Genomic DNA, 22,327 nt, shown 5'->3' with positions numbered 1-22,327 from the left:
CTTGCTTTACATTTCACAATGGACCTTTACTTCACACACTTAAATTTCAACACTTTCCTGAATAATGAACTTCAGAGTATGTCTGGATTTACTGATGCCTAAAAGCAATTTTGGAATCATACACTCAGTTTCTCTGCTTTTAAAACATTTTGATTACGCAGAAACATTGTAATTTCCAGAATATTTTAAATGGGTTGTGACTACCTATGTCTACCAAAACCCACAGCATGGCAATTCTTGGCTTCAGTAAAATTTCACTCAGGCTGCTACTGAGTTGATATTTTCAGATATGAAATTAATTTTCCCTTCTCTCTTATTAGAAGGATTCAGCCTCTTAGAGGGCAGATTTTCTTTAATTTTTTGTCATCTTTTAGTAATTTATAGGAATCTACTTACAAGTTGTTGTTTGTTTCATTTTTTAAAGAAGCAGATTAAATTTACAATTATTTAAACTAAAATATTTACATGGAGACAAAGTAGCTTATGGCAATCGTATTTAAAATAACACACTGTTCATACAAATAAGAAGATCAGCACTGAAATACGACCCTTAATATTCTAAATTCTACAAATTAATACAGCCTTTAGAAATACAATCCATTTTTTCTTCCTAAATCATATAAGACCAGCACTGAGAAAAAGCTACAGCACAATAATAACATTATTATTATAATATTTCAACATACAGGAATGGTCTTAGTCATCATTAAAACTTTTTTATGATTGTAGCTCATGAAAAGTGCATTTTTTAATAGAAATGAAAAAAAGTTACAATTATTATTTGGTATTAAAATGTTACTACATTGTGGCTTCTAAAAGATCACTTCCATGCAGTGCAATGCTCATTAGCGAAGGTTATTAAATGCTATATTAATGTGTATCTAGCAATATGTGATCTTATTATGGCTTTACCTGACCCAGTAAAAGTGTCAAGCGATCCATCTCCAGTTGTTGTTGTTGTTTCATTGCTGTTCATGGGCTCTGTTTTGACTGCAAGAAGAGACACTACATAGAAGAATAAGTAGACATGAGATTTTACTTTTAGATTTTACTAGAGTCCTCATGCCAGTCTCACTAGTGGTAGTCCAGATATACTAAGCATGCGATGAAACAGCTTCAACCTTTGCACTACCACAGCATTGAGGCACTCTACCATCATTCCATTAGGAACGGCCATGCATCCATAGAGCTTTTCATCTATGCATTTGGCTATGCATTGGTTTTAGTAACTGAACTATCTTCTGGGGAGATTTTAGCCTAAATCTAATTGATTCCAACAATTCCCTAAGGGTATCAGAAAGGAGAGAAAAATTAGCTGTCAAAGCATGTAGCACAAAAATAGTTTTGCCTGATGAGTGAAACAATAATTTAATATATTTTCATGCTCATATGGAAGTATATTATTTGTTAGCGTTCTGCCTTTGCCCTTCCCCTTTTTTGCAGCTCGGTCAACAGCAAGCCATTTTCCATAATAGAAGGGTGAAGTTTAAAATAAATAAGTAAATAAATAAACACAAGACCAACAACAAAAAAGTAGAGCACAAACAACAAACCTGAGAAATCAGCTTCTAATTCAGAGGTTACCAAATATTTGGAACCACAATGAACTCAAAAGATTTCTTACATATCATCATGTACCCCTACCATCCAAGCCATAACTGAATGCATCTCAGTGTCAATTCAGCTTCTAACAGATATTCAACTGGCAAACCTAGAAAAACTCTGACATTGGCAAACCTGAACAAGTTACCACCATTGCCTTGTGAAGGTCAGTTACGCATGTTCAGTCGAGAAACAGAGGTATTTTCAGAGGCCAAATACAGCCTTAGCTGTCCTCAAGATTCATTATCCCTCTTAAAATATGTTGAGGACAGTGTTTGAGCTAAACAAAGGATGTGGTTTTCTCATGAGAATAGTGGCCAGAGTAGTACCTGCAGAACCACACTGCTATTTCTCTCTGTGTGATCACAGTAAAGAGCTCAGGGATTTCATAGCTGAAAATACAGACACTGGGTTCCCAGAATAGGTGAGCCCTGAGTGGAGCGTCTCTGCTGACATACCTCAGTCCCAGACAATTGCTTAACAGGTCTTATTCCATTAGGTCATATGGGATGCTGCAGATATTACAATTGCACAAGTGACCTGTTCTGAATTCAAAGGGATGTCTGTTTAGGTCGAGCATGGAAGATTTGAAAAACTGAGATGTGCTTATCTCTGTGATATGGAGGGAGCCTTGCAATATTGCCAGTGTACTAATGTTAATTAAACCAAGCAGCCCCTTACACAAGTTACAGTTATGCTGTAGTTGTGTATTTCTTTTCACTGAAAAGATTTTTTAAAAAAAACAACCTTGAAAGGTGTCTGTCTTTTAAATATAGACTTCTTTCCATCTTTTCTTCTCTTTAATAAAAGTGACACACCCAGTCTATTCTCTCTGCTGGCAACAGCAGTAAATTAATTTGGCATGAAATCATCAGGAAAAAATTTAGCCATATTTTTTCAAGTTGCCGTGCAGTCTTTGTCATTATGCAGTCCTTTATTTTCTGATTTATAACAAAAAAGTGACAAGAATTACCAAATGAACAAAGTCCTTTGTCAGTGTAATCTACTGTTCCCATTTCTCTATTTAAGTGAGAAAGAGGTGCTTCAGGAAATCAATAAAATATATAGCAGAAGAAAATTTAAAGGTCATTTCCAACAAATAACATATCTCTTCAGTATTTGTATATTACTGTATGCAGACGTCTGCATTCTATATTAGAAAGCATCTTATCTTCCCCCTTGAAGACCTTTGGTCATATTTTACTTTATAAATTGCATGCATCTTTTTTTCTGCAGAGTGTGGACATTTACTCATACGAAAAGAAAATCCTACTTCTTAGTACCCTTAATCCTTTCTATTCAATAAAACATTTCAGTATTGTCCATACTAAGCTATAAGCTTATGCTCAGTATTGCATCCAGAAGGACACCTCACTTTGTGCCTAACCTTTCTCTTTAACCAAAGCTTCAGTATCTAATTGAAATGTTTACTTGAGGGGTAAGTATATTTCTGTTTAATGCCAATTGCAGTGCACTTCCATAAGCACAAACATTCACCATCCTTTTGTCTCCCAGTCAAGCAAAAAATGACCTAAAGCAAACCCTTTCACGTAATTAACTTGAGGAAAAACACTGTATTGGCACTGTTCTTTGCTGAAAAATACTTGTTGAAAGTATTTTTGTGTTTGATTTTAAACAGTTCTACAGTCAGATTTTATCAACTTAAGGATCATAAAGATCTTTCCACAGTGTAGCTAGACGTTTGAAGCATTACCTTTTTTTTTAAAAAGGTTGCATATCATTAAAACAAGAGGGGCAAAAAAGCACTGTGATAACTAAAAAAAGGAATTTTAACATCAGATTAAACAGCCAGTAATATTTAAAGCTGAAATCAAAACATAAGCTGACAACAAGTCAAAACACAGCACAGATTTCCTGACATGTGAGCTAAAGCATGGTAATACTACGAAGGCAGTCTCTCTAGAGATAGTGCAAAGATCAAGAGTTTGAGCCATCATTATGAATCAATAGTTCAATGAGAATAAATGCAATATGCTGTTGTATAAATGTGGATTAAGTTTATTAAGTTCTGAAAAATTAAAATATAATGAAAAGCAATCTCAATCTGGAAGCCCACTTGATTGTTGCTGACAGCAAAGACTGCAGATGGTAACAGAGAAGGGTTACCCTGGTGGTCGGGGCAATGCAACAGGCAGATAGTGTACAAGGGCATACAGAAGAAACTGGAGTTGTACAATCTCAAGTACAGCTGAGAGGAAAACCAATTTCTGCCATCAGCTATGTAACAGAAAGATAGAGAGGAGATGAAGAACAAAGCTGTACTCTTCTCAAAGGTGCTCTGTGTGAATGGATAGGAAGCAACAGACACAAGGGAAAAATCCAGTTAGACGTGAGGAAAATTCTTCATCATGAGAGTAATCATGCCAAAGACAAGAGCTCAAAGAGGCTGTGTTGGCCCAGCTGACCTCCAGGAATTGCTATCAAACTTAATTACGCCAAGACTAATTCAGAATACAACCCCCAACAGGCAACAGTTTCTACAATACAAGTTCTTTACCTGATGAAACAATAGGCCAACATGACTCTTACTCTTCCAACCTGTTCTCCTAAATAACCTCTCTGAAAATAAACACTGAGATTTTAGAGGTAGGAGATGCTACAAGACGCTTCTGCTATGCCCAAATGCGGGTAAACATATGTAATAGGTAGGAGGCAATGAGAGATATTAGTTCAAACAAGCATGACTGAAAGCTCATTTTCTTCTGAATACTTTTTTTTCTTCTGTTTTTAGGAAGCCAACAAGCTATGAAAGTTTCACAGAAGACAGCAGCTGAATGTAGTACATCACCTGAGGTGGCTGGCAGCTGCCTGACAAGCTGAGCTCAACTTATAGCTGCACTGTACTAGGTTGGGAGGGCAGGAGACATAGACCAGGTTAGGCAGAATGCCTGAGATGAAAGATGGAGATGGCAAGCAGATGGAGGAAGCCAAGCAGCAGCGGCCAAAGAAACCCTGTAGCACACATATCTCAGTACATAAACAACTCTATGCAGCAAAAGCACATAATATTCCTTAAAGATAGATACAGTAGAAAGTACAGACACAACACAGGTTGGTCTCACTGTGACATATTCAACTAGAAACATAGACCTAAACATGCTATTTGGAAAATCAGCTTTCATTTTGTGCAAAAGGTGATGTGTCCACAGTAACACACGGGCTTCCATAATATATTTGCTCACTATTAGTAATTAGTAGTTAAATTATTTATCTGAACATGTTAAACATTTAACTGAGGTGACAGACTAAATTAGATTTATTTAAACTTAAATTCTTGAAACTCAACCAAGCATTTACATGAAATCATAAAATCATAGAATCATAGAATTACTCAGGTTGGAAGGGACCTCAAGGATCATCAAGTCCAACCGCAGTCTAACCATAGTACCCTCTACAAACCATCGCTAAATCATATCTCCGAGCACCACATCCAAATGGCTCTTAAACACATCCAGGGACAGTGACTCAACCACCACCCTGGGGAGCCTATTCCAATGTTCAACCACCCTTTCTGTAAAGAAGTGTTTACTAACGTCCAACCTAAACTTACCTTGCACAATTTGAGGCCATTTCCCCTCATCCTGTCACCTGTCACCAATGAGAACAGACCAACCCCGCTCTCACTGTAAGCACCTTTCAGGTACTGGAAGACAGTAATAAGGTCTCCCCTTAGCCGCCTCTTCCCCAGACCAAACAGCCCCAGCTCCCTCAGCCTCTCCTCATAGGGCTGATTTTCCACGCCCTTCACCAGCCTTGTTGCCCTTCTCTGGACCTGCTCCAGTACCTCAATGTCCTTTCTGTACTGATGTGCCCAAAACTGAACACAGTACTCAAGGTGAGGCCTCACCAATGCTGAGTACAGGGGCAGGATGTCTTCCCTAGTCCTGCTCACCACACCATTCCTGATACAAGCCAGGATGCCATTAGCTTTCTTGGCCACCTGGGCACACTGCTGGCTCATATTCAGCCAATTGTCCACCAGTACACCAAGGTCCCTTTCCATCAGGCAGCTTTCCAGCCATTCCTCCCCAAGCCTGTAGGTTGCCTGGGGTTGTAGTAACCAAAATGCAGGACCCGACACTTGGTGCTATTGAAACTCATGCCGTTAACCTTGGCCCATCAATCCAGTCTGTCCAGGTCCCTCTGTAGTGCCCTTCTCCTTTCACACAGATCAACATTCCCTCCCAGCTTGGTGTCATCTGCAAACTTACTGAGGGTGCACTCAATCCCCTCATCAGGATCATCAATGAAGATGTTAAACAGAAGCGGCCCCAGTACTGAGCCTTGGGGGAGTCCGCTTGTGAGCGATTGCCAACTAGATCCAACTCCATTGACCACGACTCTTTGGGCCCAGCCATTCAGCCAGTGCTTCACCCAGTGGAGCGTACACCCATTCAGACCACGGGCAGCCAGCTTCTCCATGAGAATGTTATGGGAGACAGTATCAAAGGCCTTACTGAAGTCCAGGTAGACCACATCAGCAGCCTGACCCTCATCCACTAAGCGGGTCACCTTGTCATAGAATGAAATCAGGTTTGTCAGACAGGATCTACCATTTGTAACCATTCGTAAACCCATGCTGACTGGGCCTGATCCCCTGGTTGACCTTTAATTTGTCCATGATGGTTCTCGAGATTATTTGTTCCATAACCTTCCTGGGCACCGAGGTGAGACTGATAGGCCTGTAGCTATCCTAGAATCACAGAATGGTTGGGTTGAAAGGGACCTCAAAGCCCATCCAGCTGCACCCCCTTGCCATGGGCAGGGCTCCCACCTACCAGCTCAGGCTGCCCAGGGTCCCATCCAACCTGGCCTCTCCAGGGATGGGGCAACCACAGCTTCTCTGAGCAGCCTGTGCCACTGCCTCACCACCCTCTGAGTGAAGAATTTCCTCCTAACATCTAAAGCAAATCTCACCCGTTTTGGTTTAAAATCATTTCACTTTGACCTGTCACTATCAGACTGTGTCCTATCAATATCAGCCCCCTCCTGTTTATAAGCCCCCTATAAGTACTGGAAGGCTGCAGTTTATTTTTTATAAAATCTGTCTTGGAAATGGTAAATTAATCCTAATTTTATTTTTGTTTTAAAAAGGATATTTTTGAGATATTCCTAAATGTAATCTGAGTCTGCACAGCTTAAACACTTGTGTAAAGGCTTGTGGAGGGTCATTTACACAGTGGTTAATCTCATATGCACTGCAACAATGCCACATATATAATTATTAATAGTCATTGTAACTCAATAATACACAGGAGAGGAAACTCACAAATGAAAACAGCACCTTGGAAAATCTGGACCAATATTTGTGAAGAGGAAAGTTGCATAAGCATTAATTAAAAGTGAAAGTAGTAGTGGTAGTAGTAGATGTAATAGCAATTTATAGTAATTTGAGCTCAGGTAGTCATGTAATGTTGTACCTAAAAATCAGAGAAAAACAGATGAGCATTCTGTGCAAAATCTGCTAGAATTACAGAAGTGCTGAATGCTAGCAATATTCAGCATGTTCAGCAGCATGGTGCTCTTCCAGGCTCTCAGAGCACATACGCAGTTAAGCTAATTTTAAGTTAGCTAAAATTCTCCTTGTTTTTCTATTGTCTTTCAAAGTACGGCAAGATCAGTACATATTGCAACTTCCTTCTGTTTTTTTTGGCTGTGGGAAAGACCTTTGAGAAGGGGTGGAAAAAATGGGGTGGAGAACAAAAAAAGGATGGAAATGTTCAAACCACAAAACAACAAAAAAAAAAAACCAGAGCAAACCAAGAGATGTTACACAGCAGCCACAGAGACACATCACCATACACATGCACTGTACCAGGGTCTCTCATACTTGTTGCAGAGGAGGGAGTACTGCAACTCAGCAACCAGTCTGCAGTATTTAAAACAGTCATGTTGTCTCCTGAGGACAGGAATGGTATAATGGTTCATTGTCTGAATGTCTGTTCAGTGTACATGAATATTCTTCAATGCTAGTAAGTGTTGTTATACTTTGAGCCAAGTCTCTTAACTGCACTGCGTTGTTTTCCTGAGCATTGCTTTAACCAGTTTATTTATGCAAGTATAATATATAGGGGCACATAGATATTAGTGTTCTTTAGTGGTATGCTTGAAGCTTTCCCTTCTCTTTATACTGGAATTATGATTTTCTTAAAAATATAAATAGGTAGAACAGTAATGGTTCAGTCCTTTTCTGTAGGGTTCTATTCCCCTCACATGCACATGCACTTTTTAATGACATTCACAATTTTTTCCTTTTTAAGCAAGTGAATTAAATGCTTTGCATCGTGGCCAGAAAGAACTAACTACAAAGTTTTTTTTGGGGTGCCAACATCTAACTTCCAAGAAAGAGGACTGAAACTACAGCTTGAAACATATGCATGGTGACACTCTCACAGACAATAATAAGGCCATGACTCCATCTCAGAATGTGACACCCCCTCATTTTTGCATCTCAGCTATGGCAGAACCTACTATCTGAAAACATCTGGACATCTGTGTTGTAGCTGCATGGTAGCACTGTTCATTTAGTAATAGATACAGTGATAATAGCCAGTAAATTTAGAGTTAAACCTAAACATTCCTTCTTGACAAACTTTCACTGCCTGCCAATAAATGAAATTAGCATGTTCATCATTTAAGAAAATTATCTAAGCCAGCAGCAATGACAATTTTGATGTACTTCTTTTGCCAGAACTTTTCAATAAATCTACATGGATGTAGTTTGGGGTATAACTGTAAATTATAATTCAGCCATGAAGTAAGAAGCTGAAAAAGCAATTCATTCCAAGTTACCAACAGGCATAACAAAGCCTTTATGAATTTGTTAAACCATTTCAAAGCTTTCTTACTTTCACTTTTGTGCAGTTCTACCTCTTCCTTCAATTAGTGCAAATTGGAAAAGTGTTGCTGGGATTAGTAGAGGTACACCAGTATTTTCTATTTCTTTCTGAGTTTTTATGCATGAAGTTAAGAACTAGCCAAAAATTGCTACGTACTGCAAATGTCTTACACTTACCTCCTGTTCCATTTGTTGTAACTGATGTACTACTGAGATTAGGTTTATCCAGTTTAGAACTACCCGGTGCATCACTGCTTCCAACAAGATTATGAGGACTTGCTAGATCTTGCATTTCCATAGACCTGTTAAACGAAGTGATAGTATATAAATATTTTGTGGTTTTGTGGTACTGTCTTTTAACTAAATCTAAGGAAATAGCCAATAATTTGTCATGAACAGCAACAACCCCAGCATTTTCTACTTTTCTTCCAGGTATTATGAAGTAAATGTCACTAGTTCCCAAACTGTTCAAATTGCTTCTGAAAGACATGCATGCCGCAGTGCATGTATACACACACACACATACATACAAATATATCTATACATATACGCTTGTATATATGGATGTGAATGGATGGATTGATGGGTAGACAGCTGTATGTATGTATGCATTTCTTAGAAGAAAACAGATAAATTAAGTGTAATTTCAGTCACTGCAGAGCAAATCAGAAGCAGGACTTCTGCCTCCCATTATCTGTATTCCAACCATCTATAGTCACTGAATTCATACTAAATCCAGCAAAGGAACATACAGATAAATGAACAGAGCTTTTACATAAATCTGAAAGACTTTTCACAATGAAAAAAGCATATATTCTAATTAGTTTACTTGATCTTTTTTCTTCTGAGTAATTTCCAGGAATCTTGCAAAATTTTTTAAAAAAGCATTTTTGCAGGAATAGACCACAATGGACTTCAGCATTTCAATTATACTGAGAGACTGTGGATGGCTTTCATTCAGTGACAACAGATCTGCCTTTCATAGACAAAGCAGAAAAGGAGTGGTTCTTGTTAGACTGGTAATAGAAATCTAATTTGCAGTGCGTGCTTGTCTTTTCCTTGCTTCAATTATAAATTAATTACGCAGATTTTTATTCCCCAAAGAAACCTTTTTTCTATGTATAAGCAAAGTTTCCAGCCCATCTGCAATAGGAGAACCATTTACCACATGTTATACTATAAAGGCCAACAGAAAGATTATCTTACAAAGTTGTAAAAGCCCACTTGCATTGTAAAAGATTGAGATGGCTAATAAGAGAGGGACAGTTGGGACAGTTCAGTAAGTTTAACAACTCTTGTATCTTCATATTCTGTCCAGAAAATGCAGTGGCAAGTGTTAAGGCAAGACACTTGCATTATTACAAGTTTCACTTTTAAACTGTCTTCCATGCTCCTCACACTCTCCTCTGGAGCAGAAAAAAACCCAAACCATATTATCTTTCCATCTAATATGGGTATGCTGTTTGAATCTGATTTTGGTTTCTCCAAAATAAGAAAAAGAAAAAAAATCCAGAATGAAATGTCTCCCATTTTATGCTCCCAATCCAGTTGATCTCCTGGATTCTCTCTCATTACATTCATTTACCCCAAGGCACAGATTTAAAGCTTTCATGTCTTGAAAATCTTCCAGTTTAGGAAATACTACATTTCAACCGGGAAAACACACCAAGGCCTTATCCAAAGCCACATGAAGCCCATGCAAAGAATTTCATTTACTTCAATAAATGCTTGAATCCAGCCTGAGATTCACCAATGTGCCAATGGCAAGGCAGTTTTCCCAATAGTAGACTAGATGAGACAGGGTAAGTTGATACTGCAGGTTGTGCATCAGCAGGTAAGAATTTTATTGCAGTATTCACATAAACGCAAAGGTATGCACTGAGATTTGAACTGCCTTGACCTAAATTTCATCATCTAATTGTACATACATTTCCACACATCTGTCAGCAGCACATTATAGTTATTTTCTACTGGAAATGTGATCAGTGTTAGATTAAATAAAATGGACTCAAGTGGTTTACTACTCCGTCAGTTTCTGTTTGTCAGTTTCTGCACAAGGATAACAGCTAAATGTTAAAAAAAGTCTTATGAGTTTCCTTCTACGCATTTAAGGGAGTGGGAGAATGCTACACAACATAAACAATGTGTGTTCACTGCATCTAGTGTTTACTACTACCCACGTGTTCACTAACAGTTAAAAGTGTCATGGTTTCTTCTTCCAATATGATCAGCCCAGAGATGTTCACATTTGCTTATTTTCTTGTTTAGCATGAAAACTACAATGATTTCTTTCTAGACAGCAATTTATCATGGTCACAGACATAAATGATTCAGCTATATTTCATAAGCAAAATCATTCATTTATCCAGCTACTGTATGTAAGGGCTATCCATTTAAGCACACTTCACACTCAAATCAGATATAATCAGAAAAGCAAGTCCACTGATTTTCATTTGCTTGCCAAGAACATAAACTGATTACGTAAGAGGAATAGTTTTTGTTCCACACCAATATGAAATCTTTTGAGCAGAAAAGTCTTATACTATCTTATACTTGTTCTCTTCATTCAGCATCTAGAAAAAGGCATATGAATGGCAAGCTCATTATTAATGCTATTTTTAAAGTAGCAAATTTACACATAAAAATTTTCCCTGGATGAGTAAAAGACATCTCACAGTTAAGAAAGTCTAAGAAAAGGATATCCAAAATGATGAAAAGCTTCACAAAACCACCTGTATACATTTATGCTTATCCTGGGTGCTCTAGCTTGTGTGAACAAGTAAAGGGATTACTTCAACATATTCCTATGTGATATATTTATTCAAGTACATGTTCCCTTCTGTGTAACAGATGTCATTCAAATCACCTTTCTGGATGCGTTTAGTTTACCTTCAGCCTAAAAATTTCTCAGAAAGATGTAACAGACCTACTCAAATCTTACAGCTTCAGTGAATAAAGGATTCAGGAAAAATGTTTAATAAAATGGATGAAATAATTCCAACATCTTGAATTCATTTTGTCGAACTAAATGTTTATCAGAGTGCTGCTTTCACTGACTTAATGAGAAGCAGGTTTGGGTTCAGTATGTTTTCTTGCAGTAAAAGTTAAAAAGGGTGATCTCAGAAGGACCAATTAATACTTCTAAATGTATGCATTTATTTATTAAAGACTTATTTTCTAGGAGGGACAGTGTGTTTAAATTTAGGCAAAGTAAAGTCTACTGTTAAGTCTGCTTTAAAAAATACATTGTAAAGCTTTTTTTTTTTCTTTTTTTCCCCCCTTTTCTCTGCTAGGCATTTAACTAAAGCTTGAGTTTTGGCTACCCAATCTTTGTCTAAGACTACATCTCCAAGAAATTAAGTAAAATGTTAAATTGTATAGAAAGATAAGTTTTGGAAGGAAATGCATTGCTTTGCTACATATTTTAAATTCCTGATTGTTGGAATGCTGCTAATATGACAGCAAGCTTCTGAGCAAAAAACTGAAATCTGGCAAGATGAATTTGTCTTTTACTCTGCTTTGGCTATGCTTTAAGTCTTTGAAAACTGGTATTTGCACAAGCTTAGTGGATCGTTTCTGAGGCTTACTGGAAAAGTCACTAAAACATCCCATTTGCACAGAACAGCCTTCCGGATCTCAACACATTTCAACTCCAGCCTGAACATGGACATACCCAAACAGTGGAAGTGGGTTTGCATTAAGATGGTTGTACATGAATCCTAGCCTCTAGGTTAGAGCACATTTTGTTTCCAAATAAATTTTCCCATCTGTCCCTACAATGGCAGCTGAACAAAATCTGCAGTAGATCCTAAACCACTGAATGGTACAGCCAAATATCATAAGCTAACCTAGCATAGGTAGTTTTCCCATGGCTAATTATGCTTGCCCAGTTTAACTATATTTCTGAATAGTTTCTATGTATTTTTATGACAAGTTCAAGCCTTGTTTCTAGGGTTCTGGTGGGGTTTTTTTGTTTGTTTTTTGTTTTTGTTTTTTTTCCGACTCCTTTTACAACTCAAAACTCAATATTTTATTGATGAATTCTACAAGTAGATCACAGCTAGAGAACTTCCTTCTTTAAAGAGATGCCATTTTAAAGTGTAAAATACTTGCTACATAATTTATTTTTGTTCTATATTTCAAAGTGTTTTCTACTAACAGCTTTGAAAGTATGAAACAGTTTATCAGAGATCTATAGAAGAATATATATTTAGAAGTGGAAATAAAGTGCATTACACCCTGAATGAACATTCAGCAAATTCAAAAGGAAGAAGCAGTGAAACTGATGAGATAAACTTGCTCCATTGAGACAACTGCCTCTCTTGTCTTCACAGATTCATCAATGCCTGCTTTGTACCTTCTCCAGCTCAAGAGATGGCCAAAATATCACATCTTCTACTATTCTAGGCAGTCTCACAAAAGCATACAAGTTCTGTGAAAAACAAATAACACTGCCAGACACTAGAAAGAGTTCCTTTCCACCCTTCTCGAGGCCTTGTTTCTTAACCTATAAAATGATCTGATATAGTGCTGAGAAGCAGTAAAAGCTGTCACGGTATGCTGATATAACTAGCAAATGTTCCTTGGACTTTTATTTTGTCTCTTCTATTTTAACAGTTGAGAAAGCAAATGCTAAACTTTTTGCAACTATTTGCATTTGTTTGGCAATTAGGGTATCAATTTCCATTTTAAAAAAGTAAGAGGAAGAAGTAGAACTAACACCACATTGATATTCCAAAAAATACTTCTCCTCTGTCAATCTTTAACCAATGTCAGACAAAGGGTAGTACAGGAAGGTAACGTAAATGAAATGGAGAACAACGTTAGCATTTCTACATATTAATAAATAGCACGTCATTAATTAATAATAAAAATGCCATGGCCTCAGCTTCATAGAAGTTTAACTGCAAAGTAAGGACTGCACTATGTTCTTATAAATATGCATGATTCGTTACAAACTTGAATATCATCATATAGCTTCCCAGTGCATGAGTTCAAGCTCTCAAGGAAACTACTTAGGCATTGCAGTAACAGCACTGTGAAGACGATCCTTGTTATACAAGTAGACTATAATTTGAAAAAAATATCAGAATTGCAGAATTTTGTATTACAGCTTTTCAGATCCCAACAATATTGCTTATCTTGCAGGGCATGGGACTGCTGCAGTGATCCTTTGGGGAATAAAGTGGCACTAGCTGTGATTGTATCTCAGTTTTCTTTTAGGCCTATTGTCTTTCTCCTGGCTATTTAAGCTCTAATTCAAGGAGAAAAAAAGCCTTATGCAGACAGTATTACTTTACAGGAGATGTCTGCCAGGCAGCCAGTGTCAGTACTCAGGCTGTACTTGGTGCAGAGGACTCAGACTGGAAGCAAACAGGTTCAGTGACAAAGGCAAGTATTGTAGTGTGTCGCAGGACATCATTTACAGCAAGAGAAAAAGAATGTTTCTTTGAGCAGCACTGCCACATCTTCCCCAGCTCCCCCTGCCCAATTCCCCAGTTACATTTCTGCTCTCGCCCTCCATTTTTTTGGCTCTCAGCCCCTTGGGACTCTGTGCTTCCTGACGGCCAGGTGTCAGGTATTTTTTGTCTTCATTTCTAATGCCAAAGGTCATAGCTTTTGTTAGTCTAAAATATGGCTTTTGCTATAGTAATATGCAGATACTGTTCTATAAAAAGGACATACAGGTATGTTCTGAATGGGTCTAGTGAGAAAATAAAGCAAAACCCTATGAACAACTACTGCTTCCAAATTCAAGTTCACTTTTGGAGGAAAAGAAAAACTGTCATTTTCTTCTTCTGTCTGAGCAATAAACTGAAATTGAAAACACTAGGATTTCTCTGGTGGTGCCTAAGCATACTAATAAATTTAAAAGACTCAGATTTTTGTTCTGCATAATTACTGAAAACTATTAATTGCTTGAGAGTCAGAAACAGCATAGTCTCCCTGGTGCCTGATCAACAGAGATGTCTTTTAATGGTTTCCAGCAAACCATACAAAACTTTCTATTCTGGTGCAATTAAGTTGGCCACAAATCCACATCAAAGTATTTTCTCACTCCCTTCTGACTTTTGCTGAAGATCAGTGTCGTTTCTGTGATGCAATGAACAAAAAAATTTTAAATTAATTTTGATTTCCACATTTGTGAATATATCACAGAATAATTTCTAGGAAATTCTTCCTCCGAGCATGCTGTCCATTTGTCCAATGCCAAAATACTCAAATAAAAATCAAGTGAACTTTGGCAGCAAAAAAAATTCACTAATTTACTTACTTCAGAATAAATGCCAGAATTTTCTTCATTTAGAAAACACAAGTTCACACTAACACAAACAGGCAGACTGTCACTGTTTTGGCAGATAACAAAAAACCTTTTCTCTGTGTCGTCTCACTCCATTCTACCCCACCAGCCTGCAGAGGCAGGGATTGGTTTGATTTGATGAAGGCAGATGACAGTTTCATATAGGAAAGTTTTATTTTCTGATGCAATAAATGAATGCCCATGGAAAAAAAAAAAAAAGAAAAAAAAAGGTACAAAGAGCGATAACTTTCTGTCCAGCTGGATCCCAGCTTTCAAGATTTCTTTTCTGGACTATATGAACGCAACTGCCACAGGTTTGGTATCATGCATTTTTAGTTCGGGGTCTATATTTCAGGCACTGCAGAATGTATCTGGCAAGAAGCAACGTGGCATCTGAACAAAGATTTCCTGTTTTCTCATAGAAAAAGGCAACTAGTTGGAAAAAAAACACTCTAGGTGACAGGCAGAAAATATGCCAATTAATAGGCAGTGTGGACCAGAGGCTGTTCTCCAGCTTAAGCACATGAAGTGGAAAAGCTTTGAGAAGGGCAGGGAGCCACACTTTCTTGATCTCCAAACAGCCTGGCCAGTCTTGACCAGCTGGCATATACCAAGCCTACACCTTACACAACTTTAACAATTTCATTTTACCAATGTTCCTATGCCACAGCCCCGGCTCATGCAGGACATGTTTAACATCCTGCCACTGGCTTGGCCATACAGCCCACATGCTGGGTTATGCAATTCTAGTCTCAATGTGAACAGAAAATACAAAAAGGTATGCAGGAGGTTAAACTCATGTTTAACCTACTGCTTAAAAAAAGGTGACAAAAGTAGATTTTGAAGTTGTTATGTGAATATTTAAATAAATCAAAAGCGATAATGACACTGCAGTTCCATAGGGAGCTGTCAAGTATCCAGCTTACATGAAATACAGACTACCAGCTTACAGATACTTAAGATCTATATACCGGTCTTTGGATCACAGGGCCACTTTTTCAAAGAGTAGTTCACCCAGCAGCTCCCTTTCCCACTTCTGATCGCTTCCAGATGTGATCAGTGCTTATGAAACCTTAGGTTCTAACAACATGATGATCTGTGCCATAAACAAATAACAAACACTTCTGAGGAGATGGCTAACAGATAACCAGCAAGACTGCGGCCACGCTTCCCTCATCACAACTTCGGTAGCACAACTGGTTGGGGTGACTTTGGCCTTTCCTACATCTCCATCCAGCCAGTGACTGGATCCTGAGGAACAAGCAACAACACTGATGATGGAAGGATCTCACTGAGTCTTCAGTATTTCTAAGTATAATTTCAGCAACAAAGACTATTTCTTTATTTACAGAGGAATGTGAATGTATATAACTGACAATCAGATCTGCCAGCTACTAGCCAGTTGCCAGTCTGTCCTTTAAAAGAAACAGCCTTCAAAGTCACAAAGCTTGCTGCACACGATTTCTAAGCATCTCTGGGAAAACATCCCTCACTGAGTGACAGTATGGCTTTAACTGAAACAGTGAGAGGACTGCCTGGGTCCAGATATTAGTGCTTGGTCTGTATCTAAAACATTAATTGCAACACAAAAATAATGCCAGATTTACTCACGTACAAAAATACTTAAATTAATCTAAAACTGGGAAATTAGACATGAGAGGCTGGTCCTGTTGAAATTGCTGCAAATTTTGCAATTGGCTTCAGTGAAGCCTGAACAGCATGATATAAACATTAACTCACATTTTCATAACAAAAGAGCAGAGGGTGGGTTGTGTTTCTGACTCCCTGTTGAAATATCTGTTATGCTTCAAACTAGTGATTGAAACACTTAGTTCTTTGTCAGGGTATGCCCAAGGGAAAGAAATGCTTTCAGGTGTGCAGTACTGGAGTGATCATACCTAATTTCAATGTAATTTCTTTAGCCACCAGTATAGAGAGCCTGGAAGATCTCCATCCATCTCCAGAAAGGATAATCGTTGACTAAGAGGTGTCAAAAACATTGTCAAAATGTTCAATTCAAACTTTACATTTCAATGCAAACCTTCTGAATATTAGAAATACTAACACATCTGACTTCTAAGATGTCCCTTCAAAAATTAAAACTGATCTAAATCTTGGCTCCCACTGTGAAATTTCTGTAGTTTACCTCAAGTGAAGCACAGTATGTTTGGCTCCAAAACGTTTTGTATCAAAAACAATTTTTTCTCTTCTCTAATTGCGATCACAACAACAGGTTTAGAATATAAAATAAATAAATGCAACTTTCTCATGGCCTGATGTTTTATCTGTCTCACTGTTTAATTATTGTGATTAAGTAATAAAGTGTAGATATGCATAACTGTTCCAGATTGCAAGGTACATTGGATGCATTGCACACAATCCTTTTCATTTTGTCCAGAAGATGATGTCCTGATAAATGCACTCATGCTGGCTGATCTTTACAAATAATATTTAATGATTGCATTTAATTTCACTTCACTGTTTGATTAATTTCACTTCACTGTTGTAAGTCACCTTAGAACTTGAGTCCTAGAGAGCATGCAGTTTTTAATTTGGGGTGAAATAGGAGATTATTCTGAGAATCAATAAATGTGTTTAATTGGGGATTCTAGGGCAGAATTCCTCCCATATTATCCCTTGGAGAGAAGGGTAAGAAGAGGCAGGTACAGCTATGAAATGGGAACCCTCAGCTCAGCTCAGACTGGACACTGATAAGCAAGCTGTAGTGGGGGATACCCGCCGGTCCATGCAAGCATGGGACACGGGCAAGGACAAAGCAGTGGCTCCAGACACTCCATATTCTCCTTTCCCTCCCCACACACACCTTGCAGAACCAAAAACCCACATGTCTGAAGAAAAAAAGTAAAAGATTTGCCCCTCCTTTATACCTCTGTTTGCTAAACAAAAAATAGCTTGACATCAGCAGGACTTGTGACATACAAATTCTACCTTTAAAAATTAGCATCTACACACTTCTGTCAAAGTCCTGAAAGAAAAAAGAGGTAGGATGTAACAAACTTTATCATAGTGTTGTTTTTTAAGCTCATGTGCATCTACTCTGCAGACTTCCTGGAACTAAGACTCTAACATTATCACACATAGCATAGATTGTCCAGTGGTCGCGAGCCTGATTAATGTTATAGAGCATGCAAGCAGAAGATGTTAATATTAACACAATTGCTGTTCATAATCCAATGCTTCTGCTTTTCGTAAATTTTGAAATGTTACTGTTCTGAAATGTAGTGGTATAATGAAACCCTAATGGAGATGAGTATGCATCCCTACAACTATTTTGAGACAGTTGTCAAAAGCACTGCATTACTTGAGCATAGAGCCCTGCTTAATTTAACATATATAATTGGAAGGAAAATAAGATAAAAGCCTGAAATAACATGGGAATGAAAAGTCATCTCATGGCCAGCCACCTGCCAATTACTTCTACACTGCAAAGCAAAAAAAAAAAAAAAAAAAAAAAAAAAACAACAACCAAAACTCTAAAAACCATAAACATTCAGGGACCAGAGATTCTGCTGTAAATTGAAATATAACTAACATGAAATTTAGGAAAGAAGATGCTTTCTCTTTCTGCCATCTTCTGTGCTGGAGCCACACAAAAAACAATTCTGCTAAAAAGTCAATCCACTGAATTACTTCATTTACCTGGAGAGTGTGTATGCTTTTTTCTATAGAACTGCCAACATGTAGGAACATACCTTCCTACAGACTTGCTGCTGCAGTCGTGGGCCTCTCTTAAATGGCAGAGAAGAATCCCCTGTGAATTAGATTGAGGCCATCATATTCATTTTCACATATAACCAATTCCAGATTTGAACTTAGTTGTTTTTTTGTTTTTTTTTTCAAAAGTGGAAGGCTAGTGAAAGACAAGTATATTTCATGCTTCAAGGGGAGGCAAAGTTACCTCTGCTCTAAAAATGACCTAAAGCAATTCCCATAGAAATCTGACAAAAATACAGACTCAGATCACAGTAAATTATATCACTTGGCAGTCAAACTGGAGAACTAAGTCCAGAATTGCCAACAAAAGTCAAGACACACATTTGGATATATGGAAAGCTTTGAGATTTCTAACAGAAAGGAGCATACACAGGCACCATTTGAGACTCATAAAGAACCTTATCAGTTTCAATGGAGCGTGTAAATTCTAAGAATCAGATGTAAGGTGGTTTTTATGTGTGTGTGTGTGTGTGTGTGTTTAAATAAAAGCATTCAACAGGGGAAGACAGAACGGACAGACCATCTGCAGTGTAACCACATAAAAGACCCCTGGGCAAATCCAACCCATTAGCAGAAGTGCTTGACAAATCTGCCAAAGAGCCAGATGCTGCTTATAGAGGAGACTCTTCCCTCCTTGTCATCCCGATGCTCTGACTTCTGTTCCCAAAGGGGGACAGTGATGAATGGTGGTCAGCTTAAACTGTGCGCAAAGATAGCCTAAGTCCTGTACTTCAGTTATCTTACAATAAATAGACAAGACCAAGCCTGAAATAGTAAAAGAAAAAATAAAATAAAATTGAACACATGTATGAGCCATTTGTGCAACATGCAGATGCTAGAAAACAAAAAGCAAACTCACACATTTCCATGTGGACTTTTTATATAGATTTTCTTTTGTTCATTCTGCCGGTGCCCTACCATTTCTTTCTAAGGACTGACTAAGATCAGTAGGATGGCAGAGAGGTGATTTGGGTACATTAAATGCTAGCACAGCATGCTAACTGCATAGAGTTAGTTAAGTACTTACAGAATACACAAGGTGACTGATGGTATTTAAAATGTGTCTGAAGAGGTTGTGAAATATTAAGCCAAAAAATTACACTTAAAAACAATTGAGAAAAAGTGATTTGTTTACATAGCAACATGTACCAATCTCTGAGTATGAATTTGTATCTAGCTGGCCAACTTTTTAATACCTACATTTCTGTATGAATCTCTTCAACTGGATTTGAAGTGTAAAGCAGGTTGAACTGAATACTTTTATGATTCAGGCTCACTGATAGTAAAAGAGGTCAAAGAAGGTGGAACAATGCCTGAATTAGTTCTCCTGTGTATTGCTGTAATATGATATGAAAGAGCAAAAAATAGACAAGGGATGGAGGGAGGGAAAAAGGGAAAGAGGGAGGGATGGAAGGAAGGAAGCTCGTTCTCATAGTGATTACGTGCTGCACTTGAAGAAATAATGTTGTAATTTTGCAACTCAAAGATCAGTTCCATTTTACAATTGAGTTCTGTGAAACTACTGACTTAAGTAAAATCCCTTGAAGGTGTAATCTATCCTATTTTTCATTGAAAATAGTGTGAAGCATTTCCCCTATCCAAAGACATGCTTTAGGCTGAAAAGTATTTAGCTGTGATTAATACATTATTTAGCTCAGAAATGCATGCACTTCTTTTCAACTCTCTGTAATTCAAGCAGACTGTGTAGGAAAAGTATCATGACTTAGCAGATCAACAAATTCAGTAAAAACTGCTCATAATAGATAGAGGCAGGAGGACAACAGAGAGGGAAAGGGAAGAATAACAAATGCTTGCTTTGGTATTAAATGCTCATCATTTAAAGGCTGCTCACACAAAGTCACCTCTGGGTGCAAAGCACCACACTCTACAGAGCAACAACAGACTTGCTTTGCACAGAAATTAATTTCAGCCTGCCAGCAACTACTGGTCAGACTGTGGCTGGCAATCCACAAAAGCCTGTCAGCAAGCTAGTGCATACTGTCTGAGCTACAATGCAACACAAAGTACAGACATAAAAGCAAGCTTAAATGCTACCAGTCTTTGCAGCTGGTTACAGCTCAGGTTGTACTTTGGGCCATCACCATTCACATCATGAAGTGAGTTGTGTTGTTTGCAGCTAGGGAGTATGCTAGCTCACCATCTGCACTGGTATCCAATCAGGTCAAAACAGATAACTAACAAACTACCAGGTGTATGCCACACCACCAACATCACTATTGGTCCTACTCCTTCAAGCACCTGCAGCTCCATCTACAGAAGGTTGTAAATAGCTGCTGTGGTTTCCTAAATTATGTTGTGAAACAGCACCTGCATATAAAATGGACATGAGATAGCAGTAAGAGAACTGCACCTCACACTGGTGTACCTGTGTTGCTAACACATTCTGCAGGGATGACTAAGATGTTTTAGTGAGTATTTCAATGCTCTGCTCATAAAATTTATGTTAAATTGCCCTTATACCTTTTTGTTTATAAATGTTGCCATTCTTACTTGAGAGTTATCATTATGAGAAAGTTATTTTTAGTGTGTTTCTTACATTGAAAATAATGCAACAAAAATTTCAAAATTTTTATAAGTAGGAAACATATAAAAATTTCGAAATTTTTGTTGCACTGTTTTCAGTTCTTCACTCATCCCCTTTTTGTGTTCAGTTGTTGGGGGTTTTCTTGGTATTTAATTGTCATTAATACAAAGTCATTGACACAGCTTCAGATCTTCATTTCAGCAAGCCTTTCCCAGCCCCCAGAAAGTGCACCTATATGCATTTATGTTGAAAGGACCTCACTGTCCCACTGTGCGGGATGGCAGAAAGCACCTACCAATATGACAGCATGTGTGACGGGGTTTCACAACTGGAGCTATCTAAATAACTTGTACTTTTGAGCAGACTCAGAAATCACAAGGTGCTTTGGAGTTGAAATTATGTCAGAAATATTAATTATACAATTACATGGGGTGTTTCTAGTCCTCGTCAAAATTATCCACAAAACTACTTTTAATGCACATATTTGTGTATTTGCTTAGTAAAAACAAGCGGAAAAAAGAAAGCAGTTATTAAACAATTCAAATATAGGTGATTCAAGCCAGTATTCAATAGGATTTTTCCAATTTACAAAATACACCCTAGAGAGCAGGAAAGACAGCACCTTTCTAAGGGAACAGTAAATAGAAGAAACACTTCTAATTTAAATTAGTACCTTCAGCATTTTGTGTTTTCTACCCCATCTTCTCAATAAGACAAGGTCCTACATACCAATCAATAAACTTAGACTTGTTAAAATAACATGGCTATTTCTTAGAATTCTTTATCTTATTTCCACATTTGTGTTTTTTTTTTTTTTAATTTTTAATAAAAGCTCAAACCTATTATGATTGATTCTTCCATTCTAGTATACTAATCTGTATTAGTAAACTCTTACCTTTGTAGCATGTGATATTTCACAAAAAGTCTTGAGACAAACATAAAAATCTCCAATTTGGTTCTACTGATGCCTCTGTTAAAATCTCATCCTGTTATTTGTTTTTGTTTTTGTTTTTTTTTAAGTAAGATTCCAATAAATGTTCAAAACATATTTTTCTCTTCTTGCTTTCACTTATTTCAAAATCTGAGCAACAATTGATTTGTGTTAACACTGCCGTGACCTGGCTTGGCATCACAGAGAGAACATTATTTGTAGTATAATAGAAAATATGTTATGCCTGATTTTAAGAGAAAAAAAATAAACAGGAATTTGTAACAGACTCAAAAAATATATAAAAAAATACATTAATTTTATTGTTAGAGCCACAGGGATCTGTTAATATAAACC

The 22,327-nt window shown here is 37.5% G+C and overlaps 1 protein-coding gene across 14 annotated transcripts in view; it reads right to left on the bottom strand.

Annotated features, from left to right (window-relative positions):
• Positions 1-22,327, bottom strand: part of EYA4 (EYA transcriptional coactivator and phosphatase 4) — a 154,490-nt gene that overhangs the window by 47,128 nt on the left and 85,035 nt on the right. For 7 of the 14 annotated variants that reach the window (XM_052681856.1, XM_052681880.1, XM_052681848.1 and 4 more), the window contains 3 exons: positions 8,639-8,763; positions 7,454-7,522; positions 913-1,005 (listed from right to left, as the gene is read on the bottom strand). In XM_052681856.1, the coding sequence (XP_052537816.1) occupies positions 913-1,005; positions 7,454-7,522; positions 8,639-8,763 (287 nt within the window). The remainder of the gene's footprint in view (positions 1-912; positions 1,006-7,453; positions 7,523-8,638; positions 8,764-22,327) is intronic. The other 7 variants (XM_052681935.1, XM_052681895.1, XM_052681925.1 and 4 more) reach the window with 4 other exon arrangements.

Source organism: Tympanuchus pallidicinctus, unplaced genomic scaffold (assembly GCF_026119805.1).
Source record: "Tympanuchus pallidicinctus isolate F22 unplaced genomic scaffold, pur_lepc_1.0 scaffold1, whole genome shotgun sequence".
Lineage (NCBI taxonomy): Eukaryota > Metazoa > Chordata > Aves > Galliformes > Phasianidae > Tympanuchus > Tympanuchus pallidicinctus.
The sequence above is the reverse complement of the archived record's forward strand: the minus strand, read 5'-3'. Positions and strand labels throughout refer to the sequence as shown.